Here is a 22,101-nt window from a genome sequence, read left to right as displayed (position 1 = left end):
GATTTGCTTGTTCTTCTGGAAGTCTATAGTATATTCAGTATGCTTAGCCAACACCATGATTTAAAGACATCTGGCTCCATAGGATAAGCACTGGACTTCAAACCACAGAGCTCTCAGTTCAAGCCCCCCAGTCATTCCACAGAAGAAAGATGAGTCTTTCTGCTCCCTCCAAGTTTTAAAGGCTGGAAACCAGATACAGGCGTACTAGGAGTTGGAACTGACTCCAGGGCATGTAACAACAATTCTTTTTCAGTCTTCCTGATTCACTGTCCTGCTTTGGCATGTATATGAGGCGACTGAAAATACAATGGCTAAGGTCCAGCACATCTTAGTCTTCAAAGTGCTATGCTCACTAACTTTAACTAAGTCTTGGTGGCATAGTGGGTTAAGCACTGGGCTGATAACAACAAATCCATCAGCCGCTCTGAGGGAGAAAGAAGAGGCTGTCTGCTTATAAAGACTTACAGTCTCAGAAACCCCAAAATGGGGTTCTACTCTATTTATAGGTTGCTTTGAGTTGTATGAACCCTGTTGTTATGAGTCGGAACTGACTCCACAGCATATAACAACGAGTTGTATGGAGTCCTGGTGTGGCGCTGTGGGTTAATGCGCCAGACTGTAATGCCATCTGAACTGCAAGGTCAGTGGTTCAAGCTTACCAGCTATTCCTCAGAAACCCCATACAGGGTCGCTATGGGTCAGAACTGACTTGACAACACTTAACAACAATAACAAGATAACTTGTATGGAGTCCTGGTATGACACTATGGTTTAATGTACTGGACTGCAAGTCGGCTTGATCTACACGGTCTGCAGTTCAAGCTCATCAGCTGCTCCTCAGAAATCCTTTACAGGGTCACTATGGGTTGGACCCAACTTGACGGCACTTAACAATGAGTTTTATGGTGTGGCGCTGTAGGTTAAATGCACTGGATTGCAAAGCAGCTTTGAACTACAAGGTTGGCGGTTCAAGCTCACCGCTGCTCCCTGGAAACCCTTTACAGGGTTGTGATGGGTCAGAAGTGACTCAACAGCACTTAACAACAACCTGAGTCGGGATTGACTTAATGGCGGTGGGTCTGAGGTTGGCAGCAGATTTGCCCTGTGTGCTACATGATTTCATTTCTTGACTGCTAGTTTCATGGACACTGAGTGCAGGTTCAGTACAATGAAGTCCTGACAATGCCAACACCCTCCCTGTTTATCATGATGCTACTTGTTGGTTCAGTTCTGAGGCTTTTTGTTTTCTTTATATTGTGGTGTAATCCATACTTCCAGTAGAAAGTAGTCTTGGATCTTCATCAATAAGTGCTTCCTGTCCTCTTAGCTTTCAGCAAGCAAGGTTGTATCATCTGCATATCACAGGTTGTTAATCAGTCTTCCTTCAATCCTAATGCCATATTCATCTTCATGGATTCTAACTTTTTAGACATCTCTTAGCATACAGATGGAACAAGTATGTTGTGAGGATACAACGTGACACACTCCTTTTCTGCTCTGCTCCTTGGAAATTCTGAACAGGGTTACTATGAGTCTGAAATGACTCGATGGCACTTAACAACCACTACCCTAGGGATGGGAAATTTTCCTCTAAAGATGATAACAATCTGGTCCAGCATTCAATGGGGAAGCTCAGACTTTCAAAGAGTTTTCTTACATGCTGCTACTTCTTTGGCAGAGTAGTAGGGACTCCCCTTAATATCTGTGCATTCAACATGGGAAAGAAATGGCAGCTCCTCTTCAAAATGACCACGACTTCATTAAGAAGGCTGCTCACTTTGTTTACTAATGCAATTCTAGAAGCATTCAATCTTTTGCTTTTTGTTTTTTTAAATCACATTTAACTATCTACAGCTGATGAAAACATGACTTAAGTTAAAAAACAAAAAACAACTTACCTAATAAAGGTTGATTTTCATTTCTCTCTCTGGCCAAATGTCTCTTCCCAAACATTCTGGGAAACAAACAAAAGCAGATATGTCATCAAGAACAAATTGTCCTCATAAGCAAATATTTTCATATAACAAAGTGCAGAGCTTGGTATATAGGGATTTTTTTTAAATGAAAAAATTTAGGAGGGGGAAGAGTATGATTGATTGTTCTAGGTTCAGGAAAGTGAGTCAGTTATGAAAGACGCAAGAGGAAGAAAACACCTGGGTTAGTAACCTAAGGCTATTCTCTTCCTCTGAGAGCGCAAAGAGTTCATAGAGGAATGAGTTAAGAGCTAACATAGAAGATAGAGATCTTGGACACTACCCTTCCCTTGTGTTCCATATTTCACAACAGCCCACTGTTCACAACACCTTTCTAATTATATACAATTGAATACGTACTATTCCCATGTCCTGATTCTGGGGAGAAATGGGAATGACTGATCACACAATGACACTTACATACATCTTCTATGGCCAAGATATGCATACATTGTCCCTGGGTTGGAGATGTTTTTCATCGTCTTCTCTGGGAGTTTCTTGAAGTTATAAGCAGGAAGCATCGATCTTAGATATGTGACCTCATCACAGGATACCAATCCTGGATAAGCAGTTATCATTCTGGCCACTAGGCTCACTTTGGGGCCAATGACTGTCAGAAGACAGGAAAGAAAAGGGTAAGGGACTTTTGGACTACCTCCTCCACTTGAATCCCTTGAATTACAGACCTTACAGTCCAATCAAGTCTACCTGTATATTCATGTCTTGCTACTGCACCGACCACGCCACAGAATACTGGTCCATTGGTGATACTGATGGAAACAAGTCTGGAGATCAGAAAAGCAATAATGGATAAAACTGTCAGAAATACCTCCAAGTCAGAGGCCTCCATGTAAGGCAAGAGATCTGCCATTCTCTAGATCCAGAAGTTTGGCTTCAGAGCTCAGAACAGGCAAGACCCAGGGCTGCTGTCAGTTTAGGTCACATGATGGATATAAAGCACTAAAGATTAGTGAGGTAACCCAAAGAACCAGAATGGTCCTTTCACCCCAGGAGTTCTAGCTGGGAAGCTATTTTTAAAAAATGAAAAAAATATTATATCTGCCAAATGCTTTATATGTGCTCTTTTGAAATACTTTTATATTGATTTTGTCATCTAATCTTTTGACAAATGAAAAACCAGGAGCAAATGAACATGTCCAGAAAAAGTTAACAGCAGAGTCAGAATGGAACTCCAGGCCTCCTTAGTAGCTGTTGTTGTTGTGAAGTGCCGTCAAGTTGGTTCCAACCCATAGCAACCCTGTGTAGGGTTTCCGAGGAGCAGCTGGTGAGCTTGAAGCACTGACCTTGCAATTCAAATGGCTTTGCAGTCCAGCACATTAACCCACAGCGCCACACCAGGACTCCTCCTTAGTAGCTAGACCAGTGCTATTTCCACTATGTCACCTACACTGCCTCAGATAAAACCTCAAAATGGTACAAGATTCATCACATATGCTAAATTGTCAGAGTAAAGGAATAATCCGAACATCAGGACTACTAATGGAAGACTTTTGGAAGTAAATTAATGTTTGTAATACATTTTTAAATGAATAATAGTTGTCCACATGCATACATTCATTCTCTCAACAAGCACCAAGGAGTACTTACAGTACTAAGTACTGGACTGGATGTTTAAGATACTCTGCCCTGAAGAAGTGCAGTCTGTGAAAGGGGGTGTTTACAATTAAGGGAGGTGAATTCACATTTATAGGCCAGCAAGACAAATTCTATAAACGAAGGATCAATACTGCCTGTTAACAGAACAAAGAGAAAGAATGTAGAAATTCATACTGGAGAGTAGAAAGAACACTCATAAAGAAGAAGGCATCTGATCTGATCCTTGACAACTGAAGACACTGCCAAAATGGGGTAACAGCATTCTATCCATGGGAAAAGGCATCTGGTGTGTTTATGCAAAAGTATCTCCAGACGAAAGCAAAGGGGTTTGATACACGGAGAGGTGAAAGGAGTAGCGTTCCTACCGAGGAAATGTATTAGAGACATAAAACTAGTTTTTAAAGGAGTGGGGACATGCTTTTGTATTTCAGGTATTGCAAAGACCCAAAGGTGGCAATGAGTAATTCACAGAAAACAGACAGAACAGAACTGTTCCATAATGTTTCTGAAGCTATCAATCCTTACAGGAGCAGAAAACCTCATTTTTCTTTGATGGAGTGATTGCTGGGTTTGAATCACTAATCTTGTGGTTAGAAGTCCAATGCTTAACCCACTATGCCACTAGCGTTCCTCAAAGCATCAAGTTAGGATAGGACCTAAAATCTAAAAAGACATCCTTAAGGGCACTGTAAGACAGTCCCAAAGAAATGACTAAGTCACCCAGGGCTAAAGGATGAGGGCAGCATGCTTGAAGGCCGCAGATCATTGCAAAATTCAGGAAAGAACAGACCTGTACTAGAAGGGACAGCCTAGCACACCCATATTGGAGATAAGACAATGAGGTAGGTTGTAGGAATATCTGTGGCTCCTACAAAGGAACACTGTAGAAGAATTGATGCATTTGAATCATGGTGTTGGCAGAGAATACTGAAAGTATCATGGACAACCAGAAGACCAAACCAATCTGAGTTGGAAAAAGTACAGCCAGAATGATTCTTAAAAGCCAGGATGTTAAGACTTCGTCTCTCATACTTGACACATGCTATCAGGAGATACCAGTCCCCAGAGAAGGATATCTCGCTTGGTAAAATGGAAGGTCAGTGAAAAAGAGGAAGACCCCCTCAGTGAGATAGACTGGCAGGCACTGTGGCAGCAACAATGGGTTCAAGTTTAACAAGAATTGTAAGGATGGTGCTGGATTGAGCAGTATTTTATTCTACTGTCCACAGGGTTGCTAAGAGTTGGAAGTGACTCAATAGCACCTAACAACACCACCAAGCCTAAAAGAAGTACCAACACATCTGCTTTGGGCTAAAAGTTTGAGCATCTGTTAATCAACTGTAGAATCTCTGTTACCTATAAAATAAGGAGATGATTCAGATTCCTTTCTAGTAGTAATATTCTAAAACAACAGTCCCTTCAGAGATTTATGAAAAAATAAATGGCTGGGGAGTGGCACTAATTGTGTTTCCCTTACAGAGGTTCACAATATACATGACATGACATTAGTAACTGGTAATGTAGGAGTCCTGGTATGGCGCTGTAAGATAAGGACTGGACTACTAATCACAAGGTTAGCGGTTCAGAACCACCAGCTGTTCCTTGGAAATCCTATACAGGGTCCCTGGAACCACTTAACAAGAAGTAATGCATGGGAGAACAAACAAGATGGCAGAGGGGGTAGAAGTGCAGTAAGGAGCTCCATCAGCAACAACACAGAACACTGGACCAAGCAGACTCAGGGGATGGTGCCAGAACTCTGAACCACATATAAAGGGATATTTAGAAGGTTGGAAGTGCTTACAGCTAGGGGAATTTGTAGCAGAAGCAAGAAATCCATTGCTTTCTAATTCAAGACGCTCAGCTGCTCCCGGAGGTGTCATCTTGGGCAAGACCAAGCGGGGGAAGGATCATAGCAGCCACGGGCGCCTGGCAGAACCATGGAGATAAAGGTGTGGACATTCTTTTTTTTTTTTTTTTTGATATCTGATCATTGCTCTCTCGCTGTCTGTGCACTTCCATTCTGGTGACTAGAGTGGGTACCTGAGTGAGTGGACACCCCACCCCCACCTCTGGAGGGTTCTACTACGCATGTGCACAGATCTCCTCAAAATTTAAAGAGACAGTTTCCACTTAAAACCAAACAGCCACAGCCGGCCCTGAACTGTTTATAACCAGAAAATAGGCCTGAATAGGGATTGTGGAGCAGGACAAGCAGACTAAAAAGGAAATAGGCAGAAAATTAAATCCTGAGTTACGTCACATTGACCAACAGTGGCATCTTGAAATTTCTCAGGAAGAAGAGTGAAAAGGGAAGCCCATCTCCTGATCACATCTATCTGGAGGCAATCAGATACACAAAATACACACCCATCTAAGTATTAAGGCCACAGCTAACTCCTGAATATGCCCAAAAAACAGAAGCAGATGACCATTATCAGCACATGTCCAGAAACGAGATAAAGTGACTGAGGCAAATGAGCTGGAAGTAGACCTACACTCCATACTGGAAGATGGGCAGGCTTTGGAAATGCCAGAGAAGGAATTCAGAAAAATGATTATAAAACATATCAAAACACTGTATACAATAGAGTTGCGAAAAATAAGGAAGAATTCAGGAAAGCATTTCAGGAACAATGAAATAAGATAGATACAGCCTTGGAAACAATTCAAAACCTAACGAAAGAGGTCCAAATGATTAATAATAGAATATCAGAAATAGACAATACACTGAAAGGGCAAAGGAGTAGAACTGAAGAGATAGAAGCCAGAACTAGGAAGATAGAAGATAAATCTCTCAATACCACTAAGATAGAAGAGCAAACACAAAAAAGAATAAAAAGATCTGAAGAAGGCCTAAGATTCATGTTGGACAACATGAAGAGGAATAACTTAGGAATTACTGGCATTCCAGAACAGGAAGAATCACACAAGTCTACAGAGGAGATAGTTGAAGAGCTTCTGGAAGAAAATATTCCTAACATCCTTAAAAGTGAAAAGATAAGCATTCCAGAAGCTCAACGAACACCAGGAAGGGCAGACCCTAAAAGACAATCACCAAGACATATAATAATCAAGCTCTCCAAAATCAAAGATAATAAGGAGAGAATCCTGAAAGCAGCTAGGGAGAAGAGAAGTGTAACATACAATGGCAAGCAAATCAGATTTAAGCTCGGATCTCTCAACAGAAACCATGCAGACAAGAAGGCAATGGGGAGACATATATAATACCCTGAAAGAAAAAAACTGCTGACCAAGAATCCTCTACCCAGAAAAGCTGACAATCAAATACGATGGTGTAATCAAAACATTCCAGGATAAACAGAAGCCAAGGGATTTTGCCAAATCCAACCCTGCTATGAAAAACATCCTAAAGGAAGTTCTGTGGACTGAGAACCAACAAGAACAGACAACTACAGAATAACGTATGTGGCAGCATCACCCTGAACTCAATTGACTAATGGAAGAGTCTAGAACAGAATGAAATTATAAGAACAGAGGATCTGGGAGGTCAGTCTATGATCAAAACAATTACAGATTGAAAGAAGGTAAACACAGAGGAACAGAGATCCAGGTGGTGGGAAGGTCAGGTAGATTACAGGATAATAGACTGTCTTAAACTGAGGGAAGAATTATTGAAATATAAGGTAACCACAACAATGGGGTTAGGGTGGGGGGTTTAGTTCAGGTGTTGGGAAGGGCAATACAAGAAGGTGGAGGAGGCAGAAAAACAAGATAAACAAGGGAACACTGAGACAGGTTTGCATGGCCTAAGTGGGACAGAGGTAAATAGTGATGCACACTCAACCTCAGAACAATAGGGCTCTGGGATACAGGGATCTAGGTATAGCTTGAAGAGGGGAAATTATACTAAAATGCTTGACTGTCTTAAGAATATTAGTTTCCCTTGCCTACTATTGTAAAATAGACACTTGAGTGGGATAGAAAAGAATGATGGGAAACTTGATTACAGAAAACTTATAAGCCCGTCTTCAGCCTATAACTGATTAGAATACCTAAAAGGGGTTCTAGAACTTGCCCAGTGAAATAGTCCTCATGCAAAGCCTTTACAAAGTATAGGACCTTAGGTGAAATCCTGAGTTCCATCCAGAACTTTATGAGGTGGGACATTCCCACTAGAAAGGACAAGCAGACCAGTCTGGAACAGCTAGAGTGACAGAAGGTACATCTTCAAAGAAAGATAATCAGGAAAAACCCACAACAAAAATGTCAGCATGACTGGCTACAAGAATAAGCAAGCTGTTTGCCAGGAAGACATCAAGGCTAGCAATCAAGTTCTTTCCGGACAAACTCCCCTCTAAGACTGAAACTCAAAGAGAATACACAAACAATCATGCAAGCTTGCTGGTGACCACATTGGTCTACTGGTGAGTGGAAGAGGGGGAAAGGCAGCAATGAAGAAATGGGCTGAGTTCAACCACAGTCCATTGACTTCATTGACCTGGAGATGAGAGACAGAAGAGGAAAGGCTGGTTGGTCCAAAGTGTGGTGAGACCTGAGGACACTTGAGCCCATGGACAAGGACATAGCCACAGAGGGCTAGAGCTGAGAGTGAAGCATCCAGCTGACATGAAGTGAGGGGAAATGCACAAGAACACCCAAACTTGCAGACAGTACCCTTTTGATCTAGCCTCGATGGCTCAATTATCAGAACTCTACTAGAGGAAGATTACAAAAAAAAAAATTTTTTTTTTTTGGATAAAGGAAACAAGGGTAAATTGCTACAATTTGAAGAACCTGACCTATACTCAGAGAGGTAGCTACTCTAAATATCAACAGCAAGGGAAGGAGTCTTCACATCAAGTATCAACACTAACCCCTCTGTACACAGGGTAGATAGGGATGGACAACTTAGTCATTGGCTACCTGAAATGAGGGGGCGATAAAGGCATGAAGTGACTGGCTTACAAAGGTTCAAGAGGGAGTTTAGTTTAAGAGTATGGGGGTGGGGAAGAAAGAGTCCCTGCTGAATAGATTTCATCTTGTCTAAATGGGTCTGGTGTAAAGAGATGGGGATAAGATTCGGAAGATTCAACAGTGAATATTTGTTATCATGACTAATTGTGACTGTCACAATTGTAAAGGTAGAAGTTTTGTAACAAAAACAGGGGAGTGGCTAATCTTACAGTAAAAAAACAGAGGACCCTAGGACCACCAAGGGAGAAGTGCACAAGCAGAATGCAGGACCTTATCCAGAGAAGCAGCGATGCCAGAGATGCAGGCAGAGATGAGGGCATGGAGAGGGAGAGTGGCTGAGGACTCTAGATTCATGGGAAGAGAGGGACTAAGAGCTGGTGGCCAGAAGGTAGACTTGCAGAATGTGCCCTTTGGAGATGTAAATTATTATATATGCCTAAGTGTTTGTTTATTTAAAAAAAAAAAAAAGCTAAAGTGGATAGAGAGAAATACTGTTAACCAATGGTACGTGTTGTTGTTACTAAGTGCCGTAGAACTGACTCCAACCCATAGCGGCCCTGTATAGGGTTTCCAAGGAGCAGCTGGTGAGCTTGAACCGTCGACCTTGCAGTTCAAATGGCTTTGCAGTCTGGCGCCTCAACCCACAGCGCCACACTCATGGAGGGGATTATAATCATTGTAATGAAACAAGATGTATGAAATACTGTTAACTGATGGTACATGGAGGGGATTATAATCATTGTAATGAAACAAGATGTATGATTTGTTGAATGTAAAACTGATGATCTGCCCTGTAAACTTTCACTCAATCCACAATAAAAACCTTAAAGAAAACAAAACATAAAAAAAAAAAAAGAAAAGAAGTAATGCAAGTTATCTCTTTCAGGAAATATTTTGTAAGACTTCACAACTGTGGATTAATGGAAAAAAACAAATGAAAATAACACAGGATTTGAAGACAGAAGATATGGCTTTCATTACCAGTTGTATTTGCTAATCTATGGCATTTGTCTTCATGCATAAAAGAGGGATAATATAATATTTCACACTAGTTGCTGTTGTTGTTAAGTGCCTTCTAATCGGTTCCGGCTCATAGCTACCCTGTATAGGGTTTCTGAGGAGCAGTTGGTGAGCTCAAACTGCCAACCTTGAAGTTCAAACGGCTTTGCAGTCTAGCGCATTAACCCACAGCACCACTTCAGTAGCATCTACAAAAATATTCTGTAAATGTTAAAGCACCATATAACATAATTTTTTATTCATCTCCATTAAGCTACAACAAGCAAATTAATATTTGACTCAATGTTAACACGAAAAATTACTGTTTTTAAAATTCGTTCATGTATATATTGTCTCCATAGCTTTCTAGTAAAGAAAAAACTCATCTGGAAAATTCCAACCAACTTTGTCATCATAGTGAAAGTAGTAGGAAAATGGATGTCTTAGAGTTTAATTAGGTTTGTATGGAAGGCGTGAGGGACAGGGTGTGGAGGCCCTGATACCAGTGTGAGAATCTGTGTGAGGCACAAAACAAGCAATGGGCTCCATGACAGACCAAGAGTGAAAGCCAAGGAGTAGCTCCCCAGAGTGTCTCATTCTGTCTAGGACACTGCCCCACAGTTCTCTCCTCCTCCAGATGGACATCCCCTCCACATACAGGTACATACTTTCTACTCTAGTCAGTTATACATTTGCTTGTTCTTTAGCAATGTACTTGAATCTTGTTATATGAGTTCTGTTTCCCCCATCGGATGAAATTTATCTTTATTCTCCCTGGTTTTCAATACAGAGTTCTGTACCTAGACGTTTCTTACCAAATCTTGTTTCCTGGCATCCGTTATCATGTTCTCTCTCCTTTTGGCAGAGAGTTTGGATGCCCTCAACCCCTGCAACTTGGTGCTGCCCCCCCCACACACACACACACTGCCGGAAAAGCCCCCTGGGGCCTGAGAAGCTGCTCTCTGCCCCACCTTCCTCCTCACTTGGTCTCATCAAGATTCTCCCAGCAGAAACTGAAGATGCTGAAGGAGCTCTCCAGGGCATGGGCACACTCATCCGGCTTCTTGTCTCCGGGAAGGCCGAAAACACAAAGGAACATGCAGCCCTGGAATAGGTGATAAAGAATGGAAAGCGATGTTTACTTGCCATAACGGAACCAACTCCTTGAATGAAGCCAGACCTTTTCCTAACTGGTCTTCTTTAGGAATAGAGGATTCTACAGGATTCATGAAATGGACACTCTGGGTCACACAATGTGGACTTCTAAAAAATTAAATAAAATTTTGATTTAACTAACCCCCTACTAACTACCCAATAAATTGCAACTTAAAACATAAGAAAAGCTGATACTTACAACTTTCTTTAAAATTCAGTTTCTAGCGCGTACCTGAAGGTAAATCTATCTGCCCACATTTTCTTTACTTGTAATGTCACTTATTACGATAGATCCTCAATTATCAGAGAAATACTGGGCTACATTTTACTATGCAGAAAACATTCTTTCTTCTCTCACAAGGGTTTTTCAATAAGAAATGGAATCAAAAATAATACTCCTCACTCACCTTGTAATGCTGATGGTCAAGTTCCCTTGTACTTACTTTCTCAAACATAAAGATCCGGCTCAGCTGGCCGCCCCCTTTCTCAATGGCAGTGGAGATGTATAAGGCAGCCTCCTGAACAAGGTGACACAAATGCAACATCCACGCTGTCTTGTGGAACTCTAAGCTGACCAAAACAATAGTCACAGTGCGGAATTCGGATACATATTCCATAGGTTGCCCTTCATCAATCTGCAAAGGTATAGTAAGTTACTTTGCCTGTATCTGCCACTCTCGGTATCATGGTTAGGCATTTTAAGTCTATATTTTATGATGAGTCTGGGAAAAAAACTTATAGGTACCAAGCAAAAACTCAAAAGAAAGCTGAGGTTCAAGAGCAACAGCAGACATACAAACCAGTGCACCTACAATTAAAATTACTTACTTGACTTTAAATTTAATTCACATATGAAATTTGCCAAGCTTTTATATTTTCTAAGTGTTAGTTCGAGATGTCCAAGTCCTTTAGGCATTAAATCCCTTATAAAGGGCTTTGTACATATACATACATACACAATCTATCAACATATATTTATTAAACTATATGCTACACCTTATACCCTGCTTACAGTGTATTAGGGTCTTGGGGAGCAAACTGAAAAACAAATATGGCTTCTGTTTTCTAGAATTGAGAAATCTGACTAAAGTATAAGACACTGTATCACAACAGAGACATTGGTGCACGTGGGCAAATCTGCTGGGATTACAACGAGGAGCTTGAGATGAACTGGCTCAATACGAAAAGGCCATTACAGACATGTTTATGAACACATGCACAACAGTCTACAAGATGACTCAAAAAGTAGGAAATAACCTTCTTCAAAAGGTTTTTCATTATGTGCTTCCGCAGGGTTTGCTCAAGTGCAGAGTCTGAATCCAATTCCAGTGCAGTTCTTAGAGTGTCTAAGAAAAAGCAAGCAGACAAAATGTCTTATGTCATAAAAATTTATCTTTAAAATTTGGGGCTTTGGTAGAAAGGGTCAAGTAACTCACCAGCACTTGCACGATAATGTGGCAGGTAATCCAGGCACTTGTCAAAATGTTCATCAAAATCAAATGGGTCAATGATCCGCATATCTCTTAACTAAAGAGCAGAAATGAGGCTGCTGAAATCTGTGCCCACCCACCAACTTGATTAATTTTTGTTCCATAAAAGAAGGGCTGAGGACTCTAACTCCCTGGCTAACCCTACATCTCCCAGGTTTATTGCCCTGCCTTGTCTATCTTTCAGAGAGAATGCTCCTGACCCCCCACCAACCTGAGCTCCAAGAGTTGTTGGTTTGGTCACGCAGTATATGAGCACCCCCAGATCACTGCCAACTGAATAGAAAGGCCTTTTCAGGCTACACAGTGGATGGATGGGCTGGCTTCCTACCTTCACAGCTTCATCCTCCCTCATGATTTCCACTTCAAACATGTACTGCTCACAGAGCTTCCAGCAGTTCCAGGACAAGACAATCTCATTTGCTTGAGCCAAACGCTGAGCTAATTGGACACCATCTACATCCCGCCCAATGACTAAGAGGTACTGCCGTTGTTCGTCTCCAATAATAACCTGGGAAATCCGACCTGCAGACAAACCTATCGAGAGAAAAGAGAGACGAGCAGAGAACAGCCAAACTCAACTGGAAAACAATGTTAATGGGTAGGGCCTACTTCAACATGGTTCTCTGCAACTTTGGGCAAGTGACTATCTTTTTGAGTATCATTATGCTCAGGTGTAAAAACAAGGAAAAGATATAGTATCTCCTGACTAATGGTTTTTAAAATTCCTAGTGATAAGGATATTGAAAACCTAAGCTCAAAGCATCCTGCCATCTTGTTATAGTCTTCATTTGCAGAAGTCTTAGGTAAGATCAACTTTCAAAATATCTTGCCCCAGATTTCCTTCTGTCTTAAACACATCTAAAGACAGACACTTAAACAAACCTGAGTTATGTGTGATCCGAGACTTCCAAGTGGTTCTAAATTGCTCTTTGAATTCCTAGTAAGTCTTGATGACAGAGAAATCAAAAAGACTAAATGGTAATTTGTATTTAGAAGGTACTGCCACAGACCTGGGACAGAAAAGTACCTTGAATCTAGCACAGTAACTGAGCATGGCATCTCTCCTCACATGTAACCTTGAGTGAGCCTTCATTCTTTTATCAGGCATGCACCTTACCTTTAGTCATATCTCCTCTTTACACGATTCTGAGAGATTTCTCACTGCTAATACAGTTGAGGAGGACAAAAGCTTTCTTGCCAGTGGAAAAGTGACTATAAACAAGAGAAGCCTGCTGTAACTAGCTAGGTCATCCAATCCTATCTAAGAACAAAGAAAAAGTCGTTTAAAAAGAACGGCAGAAACTAACACTTTTGGCCAAGATTGAGTAACAAGATGGTAGGTACTAAATTTACTTTACCTCCTGAAACAACTAAAGAACTGAAAGATTAGGTGGGGGGTGGGTGGGTGGAGAAAAATACCCAAACCCATGAAACAACTGTTTTCAAGACTGTAGATACCAAGCAATGAAAGGCAGTGATCCCTGGTAAATAGAAGGCCAATGAGGTGAACCATATGAAACCCACGCTTACTCTCAGAGGGTTTCCAGGACCCATCCTGGGAAAACCTAGGTGGAGCCCAGAGGATTCTATGAGTTGAAGAGAATCTGAGGAGGCCAGGTGGCTAGAATACACAAAGCACTGTGAGGAGTGTTGGGGAGGAGAGCACTGTTTAAAGAAAGAATTCCAAAGATTAGTATTAGGTCCCTCTCAAGTCTTCAGCTGATTATTGACCAGTGCATGGGTGTGACGAATCCTGCGTCTGGCAACTATCAACAACGTCTGGCACCTATAAAAAGTGAGCAGGCATGTAAAGAAAGAAAATATGACCCATTATGAGGAGGAGAATAAACCAAGTGAACCAGACCCAGTAAACAACACTAACAGAATTAGTAGACGACATGAAAACAGTTATTATAACTGTTTGCCATATGGTCAAGAATATAGAGGATTGCACTTCTAACAATGAAAACCAAGTTTTACATTTTCAAGTCTGAGATTTAAAAAAACCCCACAAAACTAAATGGGATAAACTGTGCATTTTGACAATGCAAAAGAAAAGGTTGATAAATTTAAAGACACAGCACTAGAGACTACACAAAATGAAAAACGAAGAAAAAGAAAAGAGAAAAACAACGAACCTACCCTCTAAGCTGGGGGGCCATGTAAAGAGTAATGGCTGTGTGACTGAAGAGAGAGGTCTAGGGGTGGACAAAGGAGGAGGGGACAGAAAAATACATTTAAAGAAATAATGGCAGAACATTTTCCAAACGTGATGTAATTGGTTATTTGTTTGAAGGGTCTAATCTCTCATCTGTATTAACATGAGTCAAAAGGGCCTGTTTTAAGAGTTTATATAAATATAAGTTGATAGTTCATCCAAGAAGAATGAAGTCCTTGACAACTTCAATCTTTTCTCCATTGATAAGTATGTTGTTCATTGGTCCAGTGGTGAGGATTTTTGTTTTCTTTACATTGAGATGCAATACATACTGAAGGCTGTGCTCTGTGATCCTCATTAGCAAATGTTTTAAGTCCTCTTCACTTTCAGCAAGCAAGGTTGTATCATCTGCATATCGCATGTTGTTAATGAGTCATCCTCCAATCCTGATGCCACGTTTTTCTTCATATAACCCAGCTTCTCGGATTATTTGCTCAGCATACAGGTTGAATAAGTATGGTGAAAGAATACAACTCCGTCGCACACCTTTCTTAATGACAAACCATTCAGTGTTCCCATGTTCTGTTGGAACAACTGCCTCTTGGTTCATGTACAGATTCCACACCAGCACAATTAAGTGTTCCAAAATATTCATACTTCGCAATGTTGTCCATAGTTTGTCATGATCCACACAATTGAAAGCCTTTGTGTAGTCAATAAAGCACAGGTAAACATCTTTCTGATAGTCTCTGCTTTCAGCTAAGCTCCATCAGACATCAGCAATGATATCTCTTGTTCCACGTCCTCTTCGGAAACTGGCTTGAACCTCTGGAAGTTCGCTGTCAATGTATGCTTGCAACCATTGCTGTATACCTTTAGTAAAACTTTACTCACAAGGGATATCAAAGATATTGTCCGATGATTTCTGCAGCAGTCAAGAAATCAAATGATGTATTGCAGTAGGCAAATCTGCTGCACATAAACTTTTTAAAGTGTTGAAGAGCAAAGATGTCAGCTTGAGGACTAAGGTGCGCCTGACCCAAGCCATGGTATTTTCAATAACCTCATATGCATGTGAAAGCTGGACAGTAAATAAGGAAGACTGTACTTTATTGACTATGCAAAGCATTTCGCTTGTGTGGATCATAACAAGCTATGGACAACATTGCAGAGAATCATATTCCAGAACACTTAATTGTACTCATGAACAGAACAAGGACACACAGAATCGTTTAAAATCAGGAAAGATATGTCCCAGGGTTGTATTCTTTCCCCATACTTATTCAACCTGTATGATGAACAAATAATCTGAGAAGCTGGATTATATGAAGAATGTGGCATCAGGATTAGAGGAAGACTCATTAACAAACTGCGATATGCAGATGATACAACCTTGCTTGCTGCAAGTGAAGAGGATTTAAAATATTTACTGATGAAGATCAAAGAGCACAGCCTTCCGTATGGGTTGCACCTCAACGTAAAGAAAAAAATCCTCACCACTGAACCCATAAATAACATCAAGATAAATGGAGAAAGAACGGAAGTTGTCAAAGATTTCAGTTTGCTTAGATCAACCATCAGCACTCATAGAAACAGTAGACAAGAAATCAAACAATGTATTGCATTAGGCAATTAGGCAAATTAGCTGCACAAGACCTCTTTAGTGTTCAAGAGCACAGATGTCAGTTTCAGGATTAAAATGCGCTCAACTCAAACTATGGTATTTTCAATAGCCTCATATGCATGTCAAAGTTGGATTCTTCTACAATGAACAAGGCAGACTGCAGAAGAATTGATGAATTTGAGTTATGAAGTTAGAGAAGAATATTAAAAGTTACATGGATGGTCAGAAGAAGAAATCTGTGTTGGAAGAAGTACAGCTAGAACGCTTCTTAGAAACTAGGATGACCAGACTTCATCTGGTATAACACCTCGAATGTATAATCAGGAGGGACCAGTCCCTGGAGAGGGAAATCATGCTTGGTAAAATGGAGGGTCAGCGAAAAAGACAAAGACCCCAAACGAGATGGACTGGCACAGTAGCAACAGCAATGGGCTCAAGCGCAGCAATGACTGTGAGATTGGCGCAGGACCAGGCAGTGTTTCATTCTGTTGTACATCAGGTCACTATGAGTCTGTACCGACCCAATGACACTTAACAACATTTATCATTTGAATCTTTTACAGTGCAATTTTTCAATGGAATCACTCTTTTAGGAGCGTCTACCTATCTTTAGCTGCAGGTCCTGGCCTTCTCTTGTATGGTAAATTCCAAACTTCTCCTGTATTTCCAGACTGCATTTTGCCACCAGGGTAATGATGTCACTTAGTTGATTCTGTTCCACTGTCCAGAGTGCCAGGAGTACATTCCCTGCAAAGACGTAAGTTAGGATGACAGGGTGAAATAATAAAATGAAATTGATCCAGTGTAGATATCACATTATGTGTAGGTGTCAGGCCAGATGTTTGACCCTATGCATGATTTTTGTTGCTGTTGTTAAGTGCTGTAGAGTCGGTTCCGACTCATAGCAATCCTGTGTAGGGTTTCTGATGAGCGGCAATAATCCGACCTTGCAGTCCAGTGCATTAACCCACAGTGCCACACCAGGACTCCCTATGTATGCATGATGCTAGCTTAAAAAACTACCTTAAAAAACAACAACAACAACAACAAAAACTACCTTAGCTTCTCAAAACCATTCAGAATACTAAAACCATGACTTGGTAGATATGTGAAATGTTCCTAAAGTTTAAGAATATTTCCGGTAATCTTCTCCCAACAAAGTATACTGCAAAGCTGTAACAGCAAATAATTTTTTTTTTAATGTAGGTTCAAATTCATGTCATATTTAAGGGCTGCTTTAAGTCTATGTGAGATGATGGGCCAACTCTGGAACTTTGTAGCTATTAATGATCCTAAGTATTTAACAAATATGAGAATCTTGATTTCTCCTGCTTTCTGCTACTAATGATCAAACTTCTTATCAGTTTTTCCAAGAATGCTTCTATGAGCACTTCTTTTCCCGTCATTCTATCTAAAAGAAATGTCAAGCACTTGTGAGTTTAATATGGGCAAGGCTTTCCCCTTGGACCAGGAGATCCTTCGAGGTAGACTGTGTCTTCCTCATCTTTGTCTCCCCAGGATTCAATGATACAAGCAACGCAGAATAAACACATATGCCAAATTCCACCAGAATGATGTCTCTCCCCTTCACAGTCTTAAATATTCAGAAAATTTTAATATACCTGTGATATTTAGGATATCCCCTCCAAAACAGAGCACATCTGAAGGAAGAGAGGGGGAAATGAGTGAAAATTAGTGTTACATTATGAATCATGTATGATCAAAAGAACAGCCTAGTAGTGAGTTTGTGCAATCTTTTCTGGCCAAATTGTTTATTCCAAAGCTCAAGCTTCTTCTTTTCCAAATCTATCCATATCTCCAATCATTTGCTGCCTTCAGAGTCATCCCCTTACTTGTGCTCTGGCCTCTATCTCCTTTCACCTTCTCAAGGACTGCATTCCCTCCCTACTGGACTGTTCCCATCAGCATCTTTAAAAACAAAACACAACAAAAACCCATGTGTTCTACACGCCATTCCCTCTAGTTATTAATGCCATGTTTCTGCTACGTTCATAGCAAAACTTCTCAAAGGTATTGACGATACACATTTTTCTCCTTTTCTTTACCTTCTATTCACTCTTGAACATTTTTTCTCTATCATTCTCAGCTTAACACCAATCTGACTTCCATCTCTACCATGTCACCAAAATTATCAAAATCATCAGCACTTGCCAAATTCAATGATATTTTGTTCTGACCTCACTGGACTTGACATCTTTCATTTCAATCCAGTTGGCTGCCTCTTAGAGACCTCACTTCCCTTCAGCTTGAGGACCACCACACATCCTACCTCACGGCTACTTTACAGGTTCTTTGGCTGGTTTTCTTCCCAGTGCTAAACCCCACCTGAAGCTCCTTTAGCCTTAGCCCATAGGCTCCTTCTCTTTATGTACAATCTCCCCCAGGTGAAAGCAAACAGTTCTTAGCTTTCAGTACCATGACATCGCCTCATTTTTATCTCCAATATATTTAGTCTCTGAGTTCCAGGTTCTGTTATAGCTACCAACTTGACTTCTCCACTTCAATCATTTATTGGCATTCAAACACAACATATTCAAAACAGAACTTTTCATTTTTTTTCCTGAACCCAGTCTTTCCCATCTCGGTACAAGATTCCACCATCATTTCAGTTTCAAGAGCCGAAAAAGAAACTCTTTCCTTACTACCTTCCAATGAAATTGATCTATCAACAACTCCTGTCTTTTAAACCTACTGAATGTACCATATTTTCCAATATATAACGTACCCACGCAAACTCTCATATAGTGCACACCAGAAATGAACGTGTGAGGGGGCTGCATGGTGCAGAAGAACTGTATAGTGCTCACATTGCTTGTGGTAATCTACAGTCACTCCCATATACCTCCACTTCTGTCTCTAGACTAGTGATTTTCAACCTCGGCAGCACATTAGAATATCAGAAAGATGTTTACCTATGTTTTATTGACTACACAAAGGCTTTCAATTATGTGGATCATGACAAGCTATGTACAACATTGCAAAGTATGAGTATTCTGGAACACTTAATTGTGCTCATAAGGAATCTGTACCTGGACCTAAAGGCAGTTGTTCGAAGAGAACATGGGAACACTGAATAGTTTAAAATTAAGAAAGGTGTGCGACAAGGTTGTATTCTTTCACCATACTTATTCAACGTGTATGCTGAGCAAATAATCCAAGAAGATGGGTTATATGAAGAAAAACGTGGCATCAGGATTGGAGGAAGATTCATTAACAACCTGCGATATGCAGATGATACAACCTTGCTTGCTGAAAGTGAAGAGGACTTAAAACATTTACTGATGAAGATCAAAGAGCACAGCCTTCGGTATGTATTGCATCTCAATGTAAAGAAAACAAAAAATCCTCACCACTGGACCAATAAACAACATTTTTATCAACGGAGAAAAGATTGAAGTTGTCAAGGACTCCATTCTTTTTGGAACAACTATAAACACTCAAACTATCAACACTTATGGAAGCAGCGGTCAAGAAATCAAACGGTGTATTGCATTAGGCAAATCTGCTGCACAAGACATTTTTAAAGCTTTGAAGAGCAAGGATGTCAGCTTGAGGACTAAGGTGTGCCTGACCCAAGCTATGGTATTTTCAAAAACCTCATATGCATGTGAAAGTTGGATAAGGAAGACTATAGAAGAATTGATGTATTTGAGTTATGGTATTAGAGGAGAATATTGAAAGTGCCGTGGGCTGCCAAAAGAACCAACAGATCCATTTTGGAAGAAGTGCAGCCAGAGTGTTCCGTGGAGGCCAAGATAGCCAAACTTCGTCTCTTACACTTCGGACATATTGTCAGGAGGGAACAGTCAGTGGAGAAGGATATCATGTTTGGTAAGGTGGAGAGTCAGAGAAAAAGAGGAGGACCCCCAATGCCATGGATTGGCCAAGTGGCAGCATCGAAGGACTCAAGCGTGGCAACAGTAGTGAGGTTGGCCCAGGATCGGGCAGTGTTTTGTTCTGCTGTGCATAAGGTTGCTATGAGTCGGTACCAACTTGATGGCACCTAACAACAACAACACAAACATGAAGGAGCACTGGTAGCACAGTGAGTTAGGCATCAGGCTGTTAACCACAAGGTCAGTGGTTCACACCTACCAGCTGCTCTAAAGAAGAAAGATGAGGCTCCTTAAACATTTATAATCTCAGGAACTCTATGGTGCAGGTCTACTCCGATCTATTTGGTTGCTATGATTTGGAATCAACTCAACCATAGTAACTTTGGTTTAGGTACAAACATGAGGCATATCATTATGAGAGACAACCTGAGGAATATTTTATTTTGAAACAGAATACACAGAGACATGCCAAGTTAAAAAAAAAATCGTTTCCCCCACCTTTCTGAATAATGAGTCAACAGGATACAATGGCAGATACAGGCAAAGCTAGTTTGTCAGAAGCACCCTTAAGACATCAAAGATGAATACTACTAAAGGAATGGCCCTTTAACATTACTTTAAAGGTAACTCCTTCTCTTACAAGGCCCCCAGGAGCCCAGCACACCTCCGGGTTCCCCTACACCACAGTCACTCACGCTCCACGATGTCACTAATGTAATAACTGAAGATGTGGGCCAGTTTGTCCATGTCATGCTCCGATTTGCAAGTCAGGCTGAATCTGTCCATTAATGCTGTAAACCCTGACCAACAAAGCAGAAATGATTCTGTATTAGTGGCAAACATTACACATTTAGGCCCTATTTTCTTCACACATCAGAGCAGTGTAAAGGAAGCAGGTTCCTTGGAACAGAGTAGTTCCATTATCCTTTTCAAGGTGATGTTACTTATAAAGCATACGGGGCCAGGCATGGATTCAGATCCCCAAAAGTCATTCTCTCCATGTTTCCTTTCAGGAGCCACGGTTGATGATTCCCCCACAAGCACCCACTTCATCAGAAACCTGCTTCCTCATTCCCATCACCCTGTAAAGTTCCCTGACTAAGGAAAGCTATCAGTATTTCCCATGTGAGGGACATACTAAGAAAGGGGATGGATGAACACTTTTTAAGGGAGAACTTATGGTGAACTCCTTGAAGGTGGGTACCTTATCATTCATCTTCATCTCCATGAGACAAGAAATTGTATTGTTGAATAAATGTCACTCATAGTGACTACTGTATGCTGTTGGTAAGTGCCCTTTAGTCTATATAGGGTTTTTTAAAGTGCCCTTTAGTCTATATGTTGTTATGTGCTGTGGAGTCGGTTCCGACTCATTGCGACCCTGTACAGGGTTTCCGAGGTTATAAATCTTTACGGGAGCAGAAAGCCTCTTCTTTCTCCCGTGGAACAGCTGGTAGTTTTGAACTGCTGACCCTGAGGATAGCAGCCGGATTCGTAACCTCTATATAGCGACTCTACATAGGGCTTCCCAGGGGGCGGCTGGTGAGTTTGAACCAGTGACGTGGTGGTTCAATCCCATCCTGCAGTCCAGTATTAATCTTACAGCGCTACGCTGTATCTCTGTAATTGAAAGAATAAAATATTGGATGCGGACCAGTTGGTGCATGGAACACTTATTGTTAAATACACAAGATGGGAAGAAAATCTGAGTTCAAAGGGAGCTATGTGGCTGAGTCTCAATTTCACTATCTGGTGTTTTGGATTACATGTTGCATTGCTAACCCTAAAGCTGGCAGTGCAAACCCACCCACCGCATATAGATAGTCTTGGAAACCCTACACAGGGTTGTTATGAGTCGGAATGGACTCCATGGCTCTGGGTTGGGGTTTGGAAGAGGTGTGAGGTTGAATCATCCGTGCTCCTCCTGCTCGGAAAATGAACTTTAAGTGTTTTTAGCAGTAGCGGGAAATTAAACTTAAAAGTTACTATAAACTTTTTTTAAAAAACTAAACTTTAAAAGTTAAAAAAGTAGGCCGCCCGAGGCCAGGCCCACAACTGCCAAGACCTCCAGGAGGCCCAACGGCCATCCCCTGATAGGCCGGGAGTCCGCCGCGCCTCCCTTCTCTCTCTCACCCGTCACGTGGACACCAAGCAGGACGCCCTGAGCGGTGGAGAGCTCGGGTTCCGATCCCCTGCGCTTCCTGAAGACTAACAAGTCGGGAAGCAGCGCCGCCAACCGGGCCTCTACTGGCCACGGAGGCGGCACCGCCCCCAGCTTGCCGGTCGCCAT

At 41.2% G+C, this 22,101-nt stretch overlaps 1 protein-coding gene across 1 annotated transcript in view; it reads right to left on the bottom strand.

Moving 5' to 3' along the window:
- Positions 1-22,101, bottom strand: part of LOC102842708 (adenylate cyclase type 10-like) — a 55,549-nt gene extending 33,448 nt beyond the window's left edge. The window contains exons 1-4 of the mRNA XM_006860585.1: positions 21,945-22,101; positions 12,501-12,706; positions 11,090-11,200; positions 10,511-10,632 (exon numbers count right to left, since the gene is read on the bottom strand). Coding sequence (XP_006860647.1) covers positions 10,511-10,632; positions 11,090-11,200; positions 12,501-12,706; positions 21,945-22,101 — 596 coding nt within the window. The remainder of the gene's footprint in view (positions 1-10,510; positions 10,633-11,089; positions 11,201-12,500; positions 12,707-21,944) is intronic.

The sequence above is a fragment of the Chrysochloris asiatica genome, unplaced genomic scaffold (genome assembly GCF_000296735.1).
Source record: "Chrysochloris asiatica unplaced genomic scaffold, ChrAsi1.0 scaffold00038, whole genome shotgun sequence".
Taxonomy (NCBI): Eukaryota; Metazoa; Chordata; class Mammalia; order Afrosoricida; family Chrysochloridae; genus Chrysochloris; species Chrysochloris asiatica.
This window is presented reverse-complemented; position numbering and strand designations above follow the sequence as displayed.